The sequence below is a fragment of the Syngnathus floridae genome, chromosome 12 (assembly GCF_059516105.1).
Source record: "Syngnathus floridae isolate MCC-2025c chromosome 12, RoL_Sflo_1.0, whole genome shotgun sequence".
NCBI lineage: Eukaryota > Metazoa > Chordata > Actinopteri > Syngnathiformes > Syngnathidae > Syngnathus > Syngnathus floridae.
This window is the reverse complement of record NC_142424.1, coordinates 298,288-316,788: the sequence shown is the minus strand read 5'-3', so window position 1 is coordinate 316,788 and position 18,501 is coordinate 298,288. Positions and strand designations below refer to the sequence as shown.

General features: G+C 58.9%; 3 protein-coding genes across 4 annotated transcripts; 1 reads left to right on the top strand and 2 right to left on the bottom strand.

Moving 5' to 3' along the window:
- Positions 1-46: 46 nt before the first annotated feature.
- Positions 47-7,179, bottom strand: aebp1a (AE binding protein 1a). Its single transcript, XM_088392730.1, has 20 exons — positions 6,795-7,179; positions 5,935-6,126; positions 5,783-5,857; positions 5,447-5,494; positions 5,328-5,387; positions 5,170-5,238; positions 4,992-5,069; positions 4,817-4,926; positions 4,473-4,612; positions 3,976-4,060; positions 3,729-3,873; positions 3,549-3,628; positions 3,338-3,461; positions 3,058-3,254; positions 2,808-2,981; positions 2,614-2,739; positions 1,928-2,174; positions 1,716-1,855; positions 1,256-1,355; positions 47-839 (listed from the first exon to the last, which is right to left on the bottom strand). The coding sequence occupies exons 1-20, from the start codon at positions 7,015-7,017 to the stop codon at positions 283-285; spliced, it is 2,970 nt and encodes a 989-aa protein (XP_088248856.1). The 5' UTR covers positions 7,018-7,179; the 3' UTR covers positions 47-282.
- A 540-nt stretch (positions 7,180-7,719) lies between these two features.
- ash2l (ash2 like, histone lysine methyltransferase complex subunit) lies at positions 7,720-12,738 on the top strand. The gene is made up of 17 exons (XM_088392738.1): positions 7,720-8,214; positions 8,986-9,052; positions 9,121-9,257; positions 9,412-9,500; positions 9,580-9,674; positions 10,060-10,155; positions 10,228-10,323; positions 10,394-10,490; positions 10,552-10,569; positions 10,633-10,747; positions 10,819-11,036; positions 11,256-11,423; positions 11,641-11,834; positions 11,913-12,005; positions 12,108-12,206; positions 12,418-12,477; positions 12,543-12,738. Exons 1-17 carry the CDS (start codon positions 8,156-8,158, stop codon positions 12,648-12,650), a joined length of 1,809 nt encoding a protein of 602 aa, XP_088248864.1. The 5' UTR covers positions 7,720-8,155; the 3' UTR covers positions 12,651-12,738.
- Positions 12,739-12,919: 181 nt separating this feature from the next.
- Positions 12,920-17,935, bottom strand: LOC148389210 (G protein-coupled receptor kinase 5-like). Of its 2 annotated transcripts, XM_088392739.1 has the most exons (16): positions 17,781-17,935; positions 17,215-17,304; positions 17,013-17,125; positions 16,730-16,807; positions 16,559-16,656; positions 16,347-16,439; positions 16,206-16,269; positions 15,805-15,945; positions 15,547-15,737; positions 15,321-15,358; positions 15,010-15,099; positions 14,731-14,939; positions 13,941-14,078; positions 13,714-13,851; positions 13,505-13,636; positions 12,920-13,197 (listed from the first exon to the last, which is right to left on the bottom strand). In XM_088392739.1, exons 1-16 carry the CDS (start codon positions 17,830-17,832, stop codon positions 13,111-13,113), a joined length of 1,752 nt encoding a protein of 583 aa, XP_088248865.1. In that variant the 5' UTR covers positions 17,833-17,935; the 3' UTR covers positions 12,920-13,110. The 2 variants fall into 2 exon arrangements, with proteins under 2 accessions (XP_088248865.1, XP_088248866.1); XM_088392740.1 differs by lacking the exons at positions 17,013-17,125; positions 17,215-17,304 and having other exon boundaries at positions 17,781-17,852.
- Between the last annotated feature and the right edge of the window lie 566 nt (positions 17,936-18,501).

Below are 18,501 nucleotides of genomic sequence, written 5' to 3'. Positions count from 1 at the left end.
TCGCTTGAGATTGTCTCGACAGCAGTCCTTGGAGAAAGCAGGCGGATTATCTTTTTTTTTTTTTTAATCTTGAGTAACTGCATCCAAAAAGCAACATTGGTTGGTTAATGAACAGCCATCTTTGTTTTTCAAGTGACGCGGTGCGGAGAGGTCTTGCCGGAGCGTCACGCTTTTAAAAGCCCCTCATTCTTATTGCGCAAAGGAAATGGAGATTCATTCGAGTGGTGCGCTTCGATGAGCAAAGGACATGTCAAGGGCCAGTTCTCTTTGGCGCCTTTCCTTTCAGTCGATGGTGAAGTGAAAGGGGTAGTCCTCGGTGGGCCCCGAGTCAAAGATGATGCTGTCAAAGGGATTCTCGGTGGACAAGTTGTCCACGGGGAACCAGGAGTCGTACCAGGAAGTGGTGGTCTGGGGCTTCCGCGTGGTGCTGGTGGTGGCGGCGGCGGTCGTAGCGGCGGTGGTCGGGGGCGGGGTCCTGAGGCCGGCGCGTTGCTTCTCCAGACGTAGCCGGCGCAGCCGCAGGATCCTCAGCCGCCGCAGCCGCTCGGCTCGCTGGGCGGCGGCGTGCCTCTCCTCCGGGGAGAGGGTGCCGGCGGCGGTGGCGCCGGGCGCCGTGGGGGTGGCGGCCTTGGCCACCACGCGGATGGGCCGGTTGCCGTTGAGCGCCAGGATCTGCTTGATGCGGTCCCAGTTGGACTTGGCCAAGGTGAAACTGCAGGACGTGGCGCCCGCGTCGTAGCCCACCACGCAAAGGCGGGTCTGCGACGTGTAGCCGTCGGCCTTGGCCGTCACGCGGTACTCGCCGGGGTTCAGCAGACGCCAGTAGTCGCCGCCCGGGGCTGCCGTGAGAGACACAAAACTTTCTTGAACGGCACAAGATGGCGGCGCCGGAGGAAGTACGGAAGAGGCTAAGCCTAAGCCTAAGCCTAAGGCTAAGCCTAAGCCTCGGGCTAAGGCTAAGGCTAAGGCTCGCTTTGCGGCTTTTGCCCCGCACCCGTTTTCTCCTTTTGAACTGATCTGATGTTGCTAGTTTGTTGTAGATGGCCTTTCCACGTGATGCTGCTCAGTATGTTGAGGTGATCTGGATTCTATGCTCTGCTGGCCGGCCGACTATTGCTCTATTGAGGGAGGGCGTTTTGGTCATCACCCGGCAAAGATGATACGAATGCGCCTTTTGTATTCCCCCCCCCCCCCCCCCCCATTGACACGGGCGACATGAGTGCTGATTTAGAATTTGTTTGGGGTGTCTGCTTACCGGCAATGACGTCATGGCGAATCCCCTCCACGGAGATGGTGGCGTTGCCCAGTGCGTTGCCCTCCGTGTCTCGGACCACCCCTTTGATGCCGCGGTGCACCTGGGACGAAAAGCAGAGGTGAAAGGAAAGGCTCCCGAGCGCTTGCTTGACTCCCAAACGACTGAATACCAAAAGCTGTTTGAGGTCCTCAACTCATTGACAGTTACAGACGTCAAAGCTATCAAGTGGCTTGGCAGCCGATGAGTTAATTGGCGGTGCTCGGGGGAGCTTTGACATCATTGAGATCCCGGTGGGGCGGTCCCACTTGTGGGGCGGTCCCACTTGTGGGGCGGTCCCACTTGTGAAGCGGCCCGCAAAGTCCTCGCGCTAGCCCTTTTGAAGATGTTTTCGCCGAGGGCAGGTTCCCACTTAGGACGTAGCCCATTTGTGTCCGTCTGAAGACGCGGCCCTGGTTCTGACCTGTTCGATGAAGGAGAGCAGCGCCTCGCGATTGTTTTCCCACTCCAGAGGAAGTTCGCTCTCGTGCGGAAACTTGTCGCAGCCAAGGAAAATGGAGATCTCCAGGCAGTTGGTGTGAAGATAGCTGAAGTCGTTCATGCCTGCGGACGAGGCACGCGGGCGTGAACACGACGGCCGGCCAGCCCAAATGTCAAGACAAGACGGAGGCTTACTTCCCACCACGGGCTTCCAGCCGGCGCCGTTGGCGATGCCCTGGCCCCCGGTGACGTCGTCGCCGTGGCAGGAGCCGCGCTGGACCTCGGTCATGGTCAGGTGGCTGTGGGCGTACGACATAGCCAGCCAGCGGAACATGACCTCGTCGGGCGTCTCCCGCAGGGCGCCCTCCTTCTGACGCTGAACGCGGGCCCACGTTTCCTCGTTCATCTCGTCGCTGTCCTTCCAGCGGCGGCCGTCGCTCATCTTGGACACGGACGTACCGGGGTCACCGTACGGCTCCGAGGTCAAATTAAGTTTTGCGCCGTCACAGGGTAGCTTGGCTAATGAAAGACTCAACGGGCAAGACTCGTCAAGTCCGTGCAGTAGTTTGAGTTACAGTCCGATCTCGTGAATAGCAAGTCCAAAGACAAGTGCGTTATTTGAGGCCCAGCGAGTGGCCATCTCGACGCGGTCTCCGCGCTCGTTGCGATCCCCGCGATGGCGGCCATCCCGACGCTCGTTGCGATCCCCGCGATGGCGGCCATCCCGACGCTCGTTGCGATCCCCGCGATGGCGGCCATCCCGACGCTCGTTGCGCTCCTCGCGATGGCGGCCATCCCGACCATCGCGGCGATCCTAAATCGGGCGCCTCGAAATGCCGAGACGGCCGAATGGCGTCCCCCCCCGCCCCTGGCGGCCTTACCGAAATCTGCGGCCGCTGCGTGTCGAAAGGGTACGTGACCAGCTTGTGGCCGCCTTGCAGGTTGGCCCCCAACACAAAGGGCGTGCGCTCCATCCAGGAAATGATGGCCTTGGTCTCCACAGCCATCTGAAAGCCAGCCGCAAGAGTCGCCCGCTGGAGTCGCCGACGAGCAAACGCAACGGGAAGCAACTCACGGATCCGTTGAGAAAGTTCTCCGGCGTGGGAATGTGATGGTTGGGTACAAAGCGCGGGACCCAGCCGCGATCCTCCGCCCCCCACAGAATGCTGTTGAGATCTGGGAAATTCTGGAAGAGGTCATAGCCCTCCGCAGTCCAGTGGCCCAGAACCCAGTTGCCCATCTCAGATCCCTGAAGGAGAGGACGGCCCGATTAGACGAGCGAGCGAGCGAGCGAGCGAGCGGCACGGGAGGGCGCTCCGCTTTACCGCCTCAAAGGCCAGCTCGTACGCGTCGGGGTTGAGGGACGGCACCAGGTGGATCCTCACTCCATCCACCAGGCGGCGCACTCGAGAGTTTCCCCCCTTGTACTCCTTGCATAGGAACTGCATCAGTAGGAGGAGGAGCTCCCGGCCCAGCACCTCATTACCGTGGAGACCCGCGGTGTATCGGAATTCCGGTTCCCCTGGACAGGCCCCACTTGGTCAACTTGGACCAGCCGGCCCGCTCCGCCCCGCCCCGCCCCGCCCCGCCCCGGCGCTCTCTTACCCGTCTCGTGCTCCCCGGGGTTGTCGGAGATCTCCATGGCGTACATCTTCAGACCCTGGGAGCTTTTGCCGACATTGTAGATCCTGGTTATGTCAGGACACTCCTCGTTGATCACCTTCATCATCTGGAGCGAGCGCACGTGATCGGGCTCAAACGGTGTTCTCGGCACACCGGAGACACACTGAGGAGCTATGATTTAAAAGGAGGCCACCTGTCTCATGTCCTTGTAGTTGTGATGTCGGAAGTCGAGCTCGTCGGAAGACTGGACCTGGTCCTCGCTCCGGTGGCTGTCTGGAAGGCCAAAGTCAAACACCCGCCGTCCGTCAACTGCGCCTGGATGGATCCGAATGGGCCGCGAGGATCTAAAGCTGCCGTTTCTCGGCATACCGACCGGGAAGTTGACAGGCCAGAATCTCGGCCCGGAGACACAAACTGCCGTTCCAGCTCTGCGGCAGGATTCGCAAGTAGCGCGCCACCACCGGCCAAGAAAACTGGTTCAGTACCGGAGTGTCTCTGTCCACGTTCCCGTAGAACAACTGCAAGGGAATACAAGGGTTTGTTTCTCTCGTCGCCACGCCAGAGCCGAGCCGAGCCCAGCCGAGCCGAGCCGAGCCGAGCCGAGCCGAGCTGCCACTTACCCACTCAGCGTAGCCGTCGTGAAGAACGCTCCAGTCGCGGCTGTCGTTGCTGAAGGCCACAAAGTAGGACGACACAAAGTCGTCGCTGCGGAAGGAAGGAAGGCAGGAAGGCAGGAAGGAAGGAAGGCAGGAAGGAAGGAAGGAAGGAAGGAAGGAAGGAAGGAAGGAAGGAAGGAAGGAAGGAAGGAAGGAAGGCAGGAAGGCAGGAAGGCAGGCAGGAAGGAAGGAAGGAAGGAAGGAAGGAAGGAAGGAAGGAAGGAAGAAAGGAAGAAAGGAAGAAAGGAAGGAAGGAAGGAAGGAAGGAAGGAAGGAAGGAAGGAAGGAAGGAAGGAAGGCAGGAAGGCAGGAAGGAAGGAAGGAAGGAAGGAAGGAAGGAAGGAAGGAAGGAAGGAAGGAAGGAAGGAAGGAAGGAAGGAAGGAAGGAAGGAAAAACACCAAATGTTGGGCTTTCTTCTCCGGTTGGTTTCCACTTTCGTTCAAGTGCTCGAGAGACTCACAGCTGCTCAGAGTTCCTTCCCTGCGTGATGACGCCCGAGAACTCCACCTCTCGTCTAGCGTCCACCTCCAACCAGCTGTTGGTCTCCTCGGGCTCGGCGCACCAGGCGCCCCCGTAAAGATCTTCTTGGTTTGCAGAAGCCTGCGCGGACACAACCGGCGTTAGTCAAGCGTGGAGTTTGCCGCCCGCTCCACTGTGGTTCCGCTTCAGTCCAGGGTGGACCGTCACGTGTCACGCCATTGGCTTTGGATGGTCCGGTGAGCGCTTGGATGAGTCCGTTGTGATGCGGCCGGCGGACGGACGGACGGACGGACGGCGGTCACTTTATGCTGGGCGACAGACAACCTGCATGTTGAGTCTTCCCCTGTGAGCGGCGAAGCCGAGTTGGGACTGCGAGGACGCCAGCAGCTGGTCGTCTTCCACGCGGTGAGACTCCAACCCCAGAGGAGGACATTCTGGACACGGAGGCACGGGCTTCAGACAGGCGTCCCCGTCCACACGTTGCTGGCCGTGACCTTACGTTTGGGTTCCGGCAGCTGCGCCGCCATTTTCAGCCTCTCCTCCTCTTCCGCCTCCCATAACTTCCTCTGGCGCTCGGCTTGGTCGCAACCGCGAGAGATGCAAGTGTCAGCGGTGGCGGCGCGCCGTCTTTTCCCTCTTCCCCACCTTGAAAAATGCGGGAGATAATCATCCCTGACCTTTTTCCGCCTTTTCCGCCTTTACTCGGCGCGCTTGCTCCTCCTCTTGCTCTTGCTTCTTCTTGGCGACTGGAGAGAAAAGAAATTGTGATGATGATGATGATGATGATGTCGAAGGACGTCCCAGCTGGCGGCGGCGGCGGCGGCGGCGGACGTACGGTCGTCGTAGTCGTACTCCTCGTACCAGGGGATGACGAAGGGGACCTCAGTGGGCTCTTCTGCAACGCCAGCAAAAGGTTCTCCAAAGGCAATCAAGCGCAGAGAGTCAGGTGAATACCTGGGATGGACATCGGCTCGAGCGTGCTCAGCTCAGATTTGTCTCCACCTGAAACGAGCAAACGGGCCGTAGCTCAAACCGAGCTGCGTCTCCTAATTTGGCCACAGGGGCTCAGCGCAATCGTCAAAGAGAGAGAGAGAGAGAGAGAGAGAGAGAGAGGGCGAGAGAGAGAGAGAGAGAGAGGGCGAGAGAGAGAGAGAGAGAGAGAGAGAGAGAGAGGGCGAGAGACAGAGAGAGAGAGAGAGAGAGCGAGAGAGAGAGAGAGAGCGCACCATCATAAAACGAGCAGAGAGAGAGAGAACCGCCGGGACTTCAGCACATGTGTGACCCGCTCACCTGGGATCCTCCTGACCAGGTCTGGTTCTTCTGGCTCCTCCCACATGGGCCGTACGGTGGGAAAGTGTCGGGTTGCTAAGGAGGAAAGGGCAGGTTTGTCGTCACTCGCCGTCTTCAGCTGCCGTGCGGATGGGCCAGCAAAGAGCACGTACTTGCGTCTGTGGCGGGTGCGGTCGGCGCTCTGGTGTTTGGCGTCGCCGTTGTAGCGGCTTTGGCTTTTTTGGCTGCTTTGGGCTTCTTGGAGGCTTTGGGTTTCTTACTGGGCTGTTTGGGCTTTTTGGTAGGCTTGGGCATCTTCTGCCTCTTGGCCTTGGCCTCCTTCTCTGCCGCTTTCCTAGCTTTGGCTGAACGGAAGCACAACACATCGGGGTCGGCTTTGGAATCAGGCTTTCCAGCTTTCCGATTGGGGCTCCAAGCCAAGGTTCTGCTTTTCCGGCGTTGGCTTTCAAGCCAGCGCAGGCGGGGAGGCAGGCAGGCGGGCTGGCCGGGCTGGCCGGGCAGGCAGGCAGCCACGCAGGCAGGCAGGCAGGCCGGCAGGCCGGCAGGCAGGCAGGCAGCCACGCAGGCAGGCAGGCAGGCAGGCAGGCAGGCAGGCAGGCAGGCAGGCAGGCAGGCAGGCAGGCAGGCAGGCAGGCAGGCAGGCAGGCAGGCAGGCAGGCAGGCAGGCAGGCAGGCAGGCAGGCAGGCAGGCAGGCAGGCAGGCAGGCAGGCAGGCAGGCAGGCAGGCAGGCAGGCAGGCAGGCAGGCAGGCAGGCAGGGGCTCCAAACGAGCGTTTCACACCACAATTGGGGAAGCCGCTCGCCTTGGCTGGCCCCCCACACTGGCGTATCGCGCTTCACCGAGAAGCAACGCAATTGACAATGTCTGTCCGTAAATGAGAAAGCGGAAGGAGAGCTTGATTGAAATTTGGCCTGGATTTGATTGCAAATATAGCCGGAATGAAATTGGCGAGGCGCTCGCCGCCCACCCGCCCGCCCAGCCCGCTGCGTCGCGGGACTCGACGACCCTCACCTGCCTCCACCTCCTGCGGCGTTTTCTTCTTCTTGGCTTTGGGCTGGACCGCCTCTGCCGGTTCAGCCCCGGGCTCGGGTCGGGGGCGGGCCGTGCCCCGGCTCTCCGCCAGCCCCCGGGCCTCCCTCACCTCGGCCCCCCCTCCCCCGTCGCCCTGTCTGGCGCACAGCAGGACGCCCCACAGCGCCAGGAGCAAGCAGGTCGCCGCCAAAACGCTCCTCATGGCTGCAGGAAGAAAAGTCAAGAAAGAAGCCGAGCGAGTGAGCGGCACGAGCAGGGCCAGATGTGCTCCTAGACAAGGCGGACGTGAGGCCCTCGCAGGGGATGAGAGTTTTCAAGTTTGCGAGCTGCCTCCTCTTCCTCCTTATCCTCTTCAGACACCCCCCCCCCCCCCCGCCCTGGCCAAGGGAGGAGCTTGCGGACGGAGACGTGCGAGACATTCCAGCCGGGGAGAAGAAGAAAAAAAACCATACACTGCAGAGTCATCTGGAAAAGAACGAGCGAGGCCCTCCTCTCGGCAATTTTGCTGCTTTTGGTTTCCAAAGATGCCTTCAGCTCTTTCACGGCAGGATGGACGTTGCTCGCTCGGGCTTTTAATTTGAAGTCGTGATGCAAATCAATTTTCCAATCAAGATCAAGACGGTCTTTCAAATGAGGTTCCTCACTGCACGACTCTCAATTACAATTTGAAGTCAACGTTGATCTTTCTATGATCAGGGCTTCAAATAAAAGTTTGGAGAATGGCATAGGTTTTCAAAATGTGGTTTCAACACTGGCCTTTTTTTTTTTTAAAAGGGATTTGAGCCAGAGATGGCTTTTTAAAATGACGTCAGGCAGCTTTGAAATGAGGCTTCCCTAAATATGGACGGGCGCGTGCTCCAGTGTAGATTGTTTTGTTGGATTTCTTCTGGCCAATCAGGGGTTTTTTTTGGAGGCAACATTGGACATGTGCGTGCTGTTTTTGTTTTCTTGCCTGCTTATCGCATCTTCTCATGCAAGCTAGCAGTCAGTGTCTTTGTTTACTTTGGTCTTCATCTGTTTCTCATTGCTGACTTTTTCTTGTCACGCCAGAGGAAGAAAAAAAACATCTGCGCAACAAGCTGGACTGCCCGGATATTCAGACCATTTCTCATAAGAGACTGAAAAAACTTGTGGTTTTCGTTACGGCGTCATGACTGGGGGGGAGATTTGATTTTTTCTTCTGACGTTTCCACCTTTTCTTACGTGACGCCCCCGCACACTCCTCCCCCCCAAAAGTGCCGTTCGTCCTCCGCGTCAAGGGTGTCGCTGTGGAGCCGAGCGGGTCCCTCGCGCGTCCCGTCTGGCGCTCTCGCCATATTTCCTGCTCAACCAATTCAAACATGGCGTCGGCAGCAGAGGCGAGCATCACTGCGGAGATCCAAGCGGACGCAGCCACAACGTACGTTTGCGTTTCGACATATTTGAATGGCGAGAGCTGAAGCGCGCCTCGCCTCGCCTCGCCTCGCCTCGCCTCGGCACCGTCCGGCCTCTGAAGCTGGCGAGCAGACGTCGTCGGAGTGCAGAAGATGAGATGAGAAGATGCCTGCCTGCCTGCCTGCCTGCCTGCCTGCCTGCCTGGCTGCCGGCGGCGGTGGGCCAAGTGGCCAGCTTTGTTTGACGGGGAGCAAATGGCTTCGCTCACCGTCGTCTCGTGACGCCAAAGCCGCCTCAAACGAAGACGGCACCGGCAGTTTGAGCGAAATATCAACCGTGGTCATGTTGCAGACCTCGTCGAGTTGCTTTTGCTCATCCCTAAGTGGAGCGCTTGTATTGGATTCCTTCTGGAGAATCGCTTTTCCTCCTCTAACACATGCTCATTTCATTTGCACTGCGCAACGCATCTCACACGACCATGCAAAGTTGACATCTGCCAGGCTTTTCCTCGCCTCGCCTCGCCTCGCCCGAGGTTTTATCCTATTTCTTTGCGCCGTCCGGGAAACATCTTGATTTATTGGACTCAATGACGGCGCATAAGTCAATGACGTGATCAATCAGCCCGACTCTTGAAGAAAGAAAGAAAGAAAGAAAGAAAGAAAGAAAGAAGCCAATTCAGTCTCAGTATTGGAGCGGATCATTGAGTCCTACCTTGCATGCAGTTTAACGAACCCAATTTTTCTCGAGTCATAGGTTGTTGTCACGAGTTGATGAAAAGTGTGCCACTCTGCTGCAGCGAGGCGCCGTCGACGGAGCTTGCGGGCGGCTTGGACGCGGAGGCTTCCGGCGGCAAGGAGGGCCTGGCAAGTATCCGACGACGGCCCGCCGGCCTGGAGCCCACGTCACGTGACTAGTGGCCGTGCCGCCGCAGGACGGGGCGAGCGAGGCCGCGGACGCGCTGACCGGCTCCGGGGATGAGGACAGCGGGCGGCAGCTGGGCGAGGTGGAGCTGCAGTGCGCCTTGTGCACCAAGTGGTTCACCGCTGACACCTTCGCCATCAACACCGCGTACGTAGACCGCAACTCCCGCGGTGGGTCAAAGTGTTGCCGTGATGCCGGGAAGGCACCGTTGCGTTTGCAGAATGCAAAGGTGCTCGCGCGCGGCCTCCCGTCCCGTCCCGTCCAGCCCAGCCAAAATAAGTTCCGCCCGTCTCCTCCGCAGGACTTGTCTGCCCTTCATGACCAACTACGCGTTCCACTGCAACGTCTGCCACCACAGCGGCAACACCTACTTCCTCAGGAAACAAGCCAGTGCGTCGCCGCCGCTCGTCGCCGCTCGCTCCTCTTGGCTGCTCACCGGCTGCTCGCCGCCGGCTTTTTTTGCCCGCAGACCTGAAGGAGATGTGCTTGACGGCACTGGCCAACCTGACCTGGAGGTCCAGGAGCCAAGACGAGCATCCCAAGACCATGTTCTCCAAAGACAAGGTAAGTGACGCAAACGTCTGCAAAAGAGTATAAAGCCAACGTTTGGAGTCGAGCAATTACCACCGTTTGTCACCAGAGGGCGCCATGCCTGCTCATCTCCAGCTTTGCTTCTTTCCAACATTTGAACCTATTTTTCCACAAACGTATGTGCAGTTGTGTTTTGTGACTGCTGTGGATTTCAAATACGTAGTCTCTGATTTCTGAGCAGAGCAAATGTTGAATCCCAAAAAAAAAAGACAACACACACACACACACACACACGCGCACACACCTGTGGGCATTTTTGCTTGTTTTCTGACAAAGGCAGCAAGCCGATCCCAGTTCATCTCTCGTGTCCACTTTGGGGGACTCGGTTGTTTTTTTGTCATGTCGGTTGACCGCGCAGGACATCATTCCGTTCATCGACAAGTACTGGGAGTGCATGACCACCCGCCAGAGACCCGGCAAGCTGACGTGGCCCAACAACATCGTGAAAACCATGGTAGCGCCTCGCCGTCCTCGCCGTCCTCGCCGAGCCCTCACGCTGCTGCTTTTTTTTTTGCTCCTGTTCCAGAGCAAAGAGCGCGACGTTTTTCTGGTGAAGGAACACCCCGACCCCGGCAGCAAAGATTCCGAGGAGGACTACCCCAAGTTTGGCCTGCTGGACCAGGTAACCAGCCTGGGCCGGGCGTGCAAGGCCCTCCTCTTCCCCCAATTGATTGTTGTCGTCTCTCGCGCAGGACCTGGGGACCATCGGCCCCTCCTACGACTCCCAGAGGCAGTCGGCCCCTGCGCCCGGCGGCGGCAGCGCCGCCACCGCTGCCGGAGGCCTCAACGGTCGGTCAGTACAAGTTTCCTTTGGCGGCAAGACGCCACTGACCGTGATTGTGTCTTCCAGGTGGATCCTCTTACTCAGGTGAAGGCTCTTTTCGACGTTTGGAAAGGCAAATGTTGTGACTGGCGCCGTTCTGGCTCCAAGGCGCTCTGGCTCCAGTGGCGGGGAAAGGACGAGGAGCCAAGCGCAAGCAGCAGCAGCAGCAGCAGCAGCAACAGCAAGAGGGCGCCACCGCCGGCGCCACCAAGCGCACTCGGAGGTACGCCGCCGACGGCGAGAAAAGACCACGCTTAGAAGGTGACGTTCGGTGAACGTGCGGTTCCTCCGCAGCGACCCGCTCTTCTCGGCGCAACGCCTGCCCCCCCACGGCTACCCTCTGGAGCACCCCTTCAACAAGGACGGCTACCGCTACATCCTGGCCGAGCCGGACCCGCACGCCCCCGACCCCGAGAAGCTGGAGCTGGACTGCTGGGCCGGCAAGCCCATCCCCGGCGACCTGTACCGGGCCTGTCTGTACGAGCGCGTTCTGCTGGCTCTGCACGACCGAGGTTCATGAAATGAATGTGGGCTTCGCGCGCCAAAGCATTGCGTTTGTTCAAATGGAGCTCTTTGACTCAGCGCCACATAGTTTGCGCGTGGCGAATTTGGTCGACCGTAATGGAAGCTCGCCGCTCTCGACATAATGACGCGGCGGCCTCCGAATGTGCTGCCTTCTGGCTCCTCTTCCTGTCGGAACCTGATTTCGATTGACGGTTCCTTCCCAAAAGCGCCCCAGCTGAAGATCTCCGACGACCGTCTGACGGTGACGGGCGAGAAGGGCTACTCCATGGTGCGCGCCTCCCACGGCGTGCGCAAGGGCTCCTGGTACTTTGAGGTGTCCGTAGAAGACATGCCGCCCGACACGGCCGCCCGCCTCGGCTGGTCCCAGCCTCTGGGTGAGTTGCTGCCTGTCGGCGTCTGCGGGATGGCGTGGGCCGTGCTCCGAGGAGCTGAAACGGCCAGGCCAGGCCAGGCCAGGCCAGGCCAGGCCAGGCTAGGCTAGGCGACCCTCGCGCTGACCCAACGTAGCGCCTGTTCGTGACCGTGGAAGGAAATCTCTGCCGGCGGCGGTGGCGGCGCCTCACTTGTAAGTTGCGGTGTTGGCGTGCGCAGGTAACCTGCAGGCGCCGCTGGGCTACGACAAGTTCAGCTACTCGTGGCGCAGCAAGAAGGGCACCCGCTTCCACCAGTCCCTGGGCAAGCGCTACTCGGCAGGCTACGGCCAAGGAGACACTCTGGGCTTCCTCATCGTGCTGCCCGAGCGCACCGAGACGGCTCGAGCGCTGCCCGACACCTACAAGGACAAGGTCAAGCCCCCCCGCCCGTCCGCCCTCGGAGCAACCCCCCACCCCACCTGACCTGACCGCTTGCTCTCTTGTTTGCAGGCACTCATCAAGTTCAAGAGCTACTTGTACTTTGAGGAGAAGGACTACGTGGACAAAGCCGAGAAGAGCCTGAAGACCACGAGCCCCAGCAGGGTGAGGAGGAGCCAGCCCGCTGCTCAGCAAACATTTTTTGCGCTGAATGAGAAGAAGTTGACGATGCATGCGGGCGCTTGTCACTGACCCGCCTACCGGCAGATGGTGTTCTACAAGAACGGCGCCAGCCAAGGCGTGGCTTTCGAGAACCTGTTTGAAGGAATCTACTTCCCGGCCATCTCCCTCTACAAGAGCTGCACGGTGGGTCCCGCCTTGGCCAACCGCGAGTCCACCTCAACGTTGCATGCCAAAAATATTTCACGCTTCCCCCCCCCCCCATTCTATTTGTTGCTTACATGGAGTTTGTCTTTGGACTGAATGATGCGGATTCTCCATCTTGCATGAATCATCCGAACCAAACGCTTCCTTGTGAACTCTTTTCAATGGCGCACAATGCGGCTCAACCCTTCAGGTGTCGGTCAACTTTGGGCCACGCTTCAAGCACGCCCCTGAGGATGTGGCCTTCCAGCCGGTAAGCAAGCGCCTGCCGGCGGGCGGGCGGGCGGCGCCGCCTTCCTCACACTCTGTGCTTTGCAGATGAGCGACATGGGCTGGGGCGCCGTCATCGAGCACACGCTGGCCGACGCCTTGTACCACGTGGAGACGGAGGTGGACGGACGACGCAGCCCGCCCTGGGAGGGATGAGGCGGAAATGTCCGACCAAAGCTTTCCAATGTTCCGTCTGTACATCGCTGCCGTAGTCGTGAATAAATACTTCTCTCGGAGCAACAAAGTCAGATGGGATCATTTGGAGCCGGTTGAAAAATGAGCAGAGCCATCTCTGGCGTAAGGGGCGGACGGATGAGCGGGCGGGCGTTCCGGAGACGTGGCTCAAGTTGCTCGTGTTTGACTTCGGAGCGAGAGAAAAGTTTTGCGAGAAGGCGAGGCCGTGTAAATGATGCTCACTGCCGGCGCACTTTGAAATCAAATCGTTTATTGGCCAGGTTAAATGCGGGAGATGAGCTTGAAATGAAGTTTTCAACCAATAATAGAAGCAACGTGTGACAAAGACCCGCAGAAGGAAACAAAATCCCTCGGCCTTGGCTGTCTAGTCCATTTACAAAGCAGTGCGGCAAACGGTGGCGGCACGTCCGTTTGAAAGCCTTCAGTTAGGAGCAGACACCATTCCCGACGCCATGTCGTTGTTGGGTGTGGGGCTGCGGCGTGCCTCCTCTGTCACCTCTGGGGGGTGCTGTGGGGACAGACACACATGAGAGCAATTTGAAGACGATTGGCCACCCTGACAAGAACGCTACTTTTGGACAGTTGAACCAGCGAATGAAAACAAGAGCGGTTGCGCCACGCGCCCCGTCCCCCACTCATCTCATCAGAGGAGCTCCGACCTCCCGGCCGGCTCTGATTTGGAGCCTTGGCCCAAGGGCTTGACGGAGGAAAGCACCACGGATCCCAGACTCTTGTTTCCTCGCGGGAAGGCGCGTCAGTGGAATTGGAAGGTCTCGGAGGTCAAAAAAAAAAACCCAAATCCAAGCCCAACTCACTAATTTGCGGAAGATCTTGTTGAACAGGCCGTTCTTTGGACTTTCAGGCGCTTGCGTCCACTCCAAGTCTTGAGGTCGGGAACCGTCGGGTCCAAAGACGTTAAGCTCGTCGAAACAGCCCGTCTCGATGAGCTACGGAAGAAGAGGGAAAAGCGACACAGAGTCAACTTCAGACTGGGCCGGGCCGGGCCGGGCGTCGGGTGACTGGCCTCGTTCTGCCAGGCGATGGGAACGCTTCCCGTGCAGAATCTGACGTAGAAGTTGTTGTCGTCTTGGTTGATGGTGACGCCCCTCACCGCGGCAAACTCCTCGATGTCCTGCACGTCGCTGCAGTAAACCAGCCGGGGCTGCGCGCCACCGCAAAGGGCCTCACTCACGACGACGGGGAAAGCAGCAAATGGGGGGCGGCGGCGGCGGCGGCGGCGGCATGGCTTACATCGGGCATAAAGGAAGCCTCCACTAGCCCCGCCTCCAGCATGCGGAAGTTGATTTCCCGGAAGAAAGGATGCGTCTGAACGTCTCGGCCTCCTGACGCCTGGCAGCCCAGCCTCCTGTTGGGGTCTTTGACCAGCAGCTATAGAAAAGGCGGCAAAGTGGAGCGTGGCTCATTCAAGTCCTGGCAGGCAGCCAGGCAATCCCCAAAGCTGAGCGGCGGTGGCGGCGGCGGCAACTGCACTTTGGCGCTGTACCTTCAATACAAATGGATTCACCTCAACCAATGAGGCCTTTTGGAGCGGTTGCTTAGCAACCTTGGCTGCCCGTCAAGAGAGGCCTGGCGAGCGCACCCCCAGGGACGGACAACTCTTACCCAAAGCGACCAATCGCTCAAGCGGCTCATCAGCTGAGCAGTCACCTAAGTCCTTGACAAAATGGCCCAAGCCATCCATTGATGTGAACCAACCAGTCATTCCAATAACCGACCAGCGGTCAATTGGACCGAGAGCCCTCGATCGCAATCGTTCGGACGACTGGCTGATCGTTTGATTGTTAGGCCGCTCGGTCAGTCAGTTGAATGCGTGGCACCTTGGCCGTTTCGAGTCGCTTCCTTACTCATTAGTCGTCGGATCGCTCGCTCGGGAGTTCGATTGACCATTGTCAGATCCTTGACCTTTGTGTGCCACTTTGACTTTGGGATTAAAGGCCAAGAGTGCAGTTCCCAGCGTTCAACGCTTCCCACCACCACCACCACCACCACCACCACCACCACCACCACCACCACCACCGACCTGCGAGCAGATGTCTCTGGCGTGCGGTCCAAAGCGCTCGCCGTACTCCTCCCGCTCGGTCTCGATCCTTTTCTCCATCTCGGCCTTTTTGGGGTGCTCGCCCTTCATCCTGAAGACGGGGCGGCCCGCCGTCATCTCGTAGATGAGGCAGCCCAGACCCCACCAGTCGACACTGGCGCCGTAATACTCGTGGCGGATCACCTCCGGGGCTGGACGGAAGGAAGATTTGAGTGGGAAAACCCAGCACGCTTCAGCCTTCCGCAAAGCGGAGCCACTAACCCATGTACCCCAGCGTGCCCACGCGGCCCTGCACCACTCCGCTTTCCGACACCCGAACGGCCAGGCCCAGGTCGGAGATCCTGATGTGCCCTGTGCCGACAAACCGGAGAGAAGAGGGAGTTGCCTTGTAATTAAGCGGGAATGTGAGCTTCGGGTGTTTTCGAGGTCACGTGTCAATTAGAGTAGGCCACCACGCCCAATGAAGCCTTGCTTCCTGCTCAGGAGAAGGAAGGAAAGCAAGAAAGCAAGACAACAACGACAAAAAAATACGTCGCGCTGTCCTAGCTAAAAATAGTTGCGTGTTTGCGCACCGTGTTCGTCCAACAAGATGTTTTCGGGCTTCAGGTCCCTGAAAGACAAGATGGCGCTTGGTGTCAGAGGCCGGTGGAATGCACCTATAGGTGCCGTGCAGGCATAGATGACGGGTGTCCCGTAAAACGAAAAAAAATGGCCGACAACGATCGGAAAGGATCCTCACGGGGATCCGTCCGTCCGGCCGTCCGGCCGTCCGGCCGGCGGTCAGTCGGCGAGGCTCACCTGTAAATGATGGACTTGCGGTGGAGGTGCACGAGGCCGCAACAAATCTCGGCGGCGTACAATCGCACGCGCTCGGCGTCCAGTCCGGCCGGGCCCATGTTGTAGATGTGAAAGTTGAGGTCGCCGCCGCTCATCATGGTGAGAACCATGCACAGGTCGTGTTTGGTCTCGTAGGCGTACGCCAGGTTGACCTGAGGCGGAGGCCGCGTCAGAGGCTCCAGCAATAACGGCACCCCAGCGCCGTGCCTGCCCTCTCACCACAAAGCGACTGTCGACGCTCTCCAGGATCTCCTTCTCGTTGAGCGCCATGGCCTCGCCTCGCCGCTTCTTCACGTGCGTCTTCTCCAGCTTCTTGCAGGCGTACATCATCCCCGTGGCCCGCACCTTACACGCCCACACCTAAACCAAGGCCATGTCAAGATTTGTGCGCGCGGGCTGCTCCTTTGCTTCAACGGACTACCACATGGATGGACTTGGGGACACCGGAGCCACTAAAGACTAAGCACTTGGACTCTGCAGGGGGTCGGTCCCTGGTTTAAAAGCCCGAAACCGAAGCCAGGCCGCAAAGTTCAACGTGACGCTCTCGATCTGCGTTGGCGCCCCAAACCTTTGAAGTGTTTCCCCCTAGCTAACGAGCAGAGCAGGAATGAGGAAGTCACCTCCCCGAAGCCTCCTTTGCCCAACACTCTGTACTGCCGGAAGTCGTTCTTGGTGACCGGGCGCCTGGAAGACAAATACGGATGGATCGTTTGACGAGCAATCGGTCGCTCGATCAATGAATCGGTCAATGGCTCGCTCACCTTTCGAGCATCTTCCACTGGACGAAGCGGTCAAAGTACATGCTGTGCTGAAACTGCTCAAAAGGTTCTTGGCTGAGGAAGGCGTGAAGATCGCTAAACACAAGAAGGCGTCTGTCAACGGCAGCCTGTAAAGCCCGACGGCGGCGGCGGCGGCGGCGGCGGCGGCGGCGGCGGCGACGGCGGCGGCGGCGGCAACGCACGCCGGGACGTACTCGGTGCAGCCCGCAAAAACGTCGCTGCAGGGTTCGTGATCCAGACTCCACATGCAGCTTCGCTTGTGTTTGGACACCACGGCGACAAAGCGGGCCGTCTGAACACACGTGTGCAAAGAGGTGAAGACGTGCACACACGGGAGGACGACGTGCTTGCGTGAATCCACACACGTGAATCGTGAAGAACTCTTGAATGATGTCAAGTCCGAATGCTCGTCTCTTTTCATCCCGCTGCAACTTGAATTGGTCCTGCAGACAAAAGGAAGCGTGTGTCAAATGACCCGCAGCAAACTTTCAAGAGCTAACGCCACAACTGTCATTTGAAATCCTGACTTCAAGGCCTTGTTTGCAGAGTGTCGGGCATGCCTGCGTGAGTGTGCGTGGGTGCGTGGGTGCGTGGGTGCGTGCGTGCGTGCGTGCGTGCGTGTGTGCGTGCGCAGCTATGTTTCTGTACCAGAGCCTGACGCAGCTCCCCGTACTTTTGTAGTTCACCTCGGCTGTGACAGAACTGGTCAAAGAGTTTTCGTCCGATGGGCTGCACCACACATATGTCCCAGAAGTCCCGCACTGAACGAACGCACGCACACATACATACACAAAGTGACATCCCGCGCGCCCGCCGCGCACAGCGCCGGCCACTCAGCGCCAGCACGCACCTATGCTGGCGGCCAGGTTGCTGCATCGACTGATGTGCGGGAAGCGAAGCATCTCCTGCCATTTCCAGCTTCGGCCTTTGGTCCCGCCTCCTGCACGCCCACGCGCGCACACGCACACACACACACACACACACACACACACGCACACGCACACACGCACACCGTAACGCACGAGACACAACGAGAAAGTTTGGCTGTGCCCGTTCTATTTTTAGCCTCTCAGGTCGAGCCTGCGTGACCACATTTTCGTGACATGTGACGTCGTCTCCTGCCCTGCCGACATCTAAAGCCAAATGTAAGGCTTTTAACACGCGTGGAAGGAAGAAAGGACAGAAGCGAGGAAGGGAGCAAGGAAGCAAGGAAGGAAGCAAGGAAGGAAGCAAGGAAGGAAGCAAGGAAGGAAGCAGGTCACCGAGGTGACAAGGTCACCAGGTCAAGGTGGCAAACGCTGGCCGTTTGCGCGCCACGGCAATGGGAACGCGGAAGAACTGCGGCCAGCCCCATCTGGGCGCCTCTAAGCGTTAGCGATCAGAAGAAAGCGATGGGACAAACGGGGTGCCTCGTACCTTCTCTGGCCCTGACGAGAGCCCTGTTGGCCACCAGACTGTCAATCTCCATCAAGGCATATGCGTGTATGCATGCGTGCGTGCTCGCATGCGGGCGTGAGGACGTGTGTGTGGCACTTTCAAATACCTGCGCCAGGGAGGGGGAGGGGCCTCGCAGGTGGACCGCGCCCCCAAATCTGGCTATCAAACGCTTGCTTGCGGCTGCCTTTTTTTTGTTCTCCTCATGTCACCTTGTGCGGAAGACGCGGCGCCGCGACTCCTCTACGTTGCCTGCCGCATTAGCGCCACCTACTGTTCCAGAGCCTAGGGTGGCAATGTAAGGTTCCGAACATCGACGATCACATCCCTGTCTCTATTTAGAAGAGTCCCCCTTGTATGACGTAACCCTCGCCGCTAAGCGCACCTTTTTTTGCTCTCGTGTGATCTGCGCTCCTTCGGCCAGCCTGTCCGCTCTCTCTCTCTCTCTCTCTCTCTCTCGCTACCACAGCGGCCGACCTTTGACCTTCCCCATACCGACTAGGCCCGAGTGGCGGTTGTTCGCCCGGTCCAAAAGAGTTGATGTAAAAAGTCAACAGGGGCAAAGCCGAGAAGACCAAGTGTCATGTGTTGACGGGGATACTCGGGACCTGGGCCCAAACGGAACCGAACACAGCACAGGAAGGATGGCTCATTCTGTTCAGGGCCGGCCGGAGCGGCGTCTGTCCCGGCTGGCGTGGGGGGG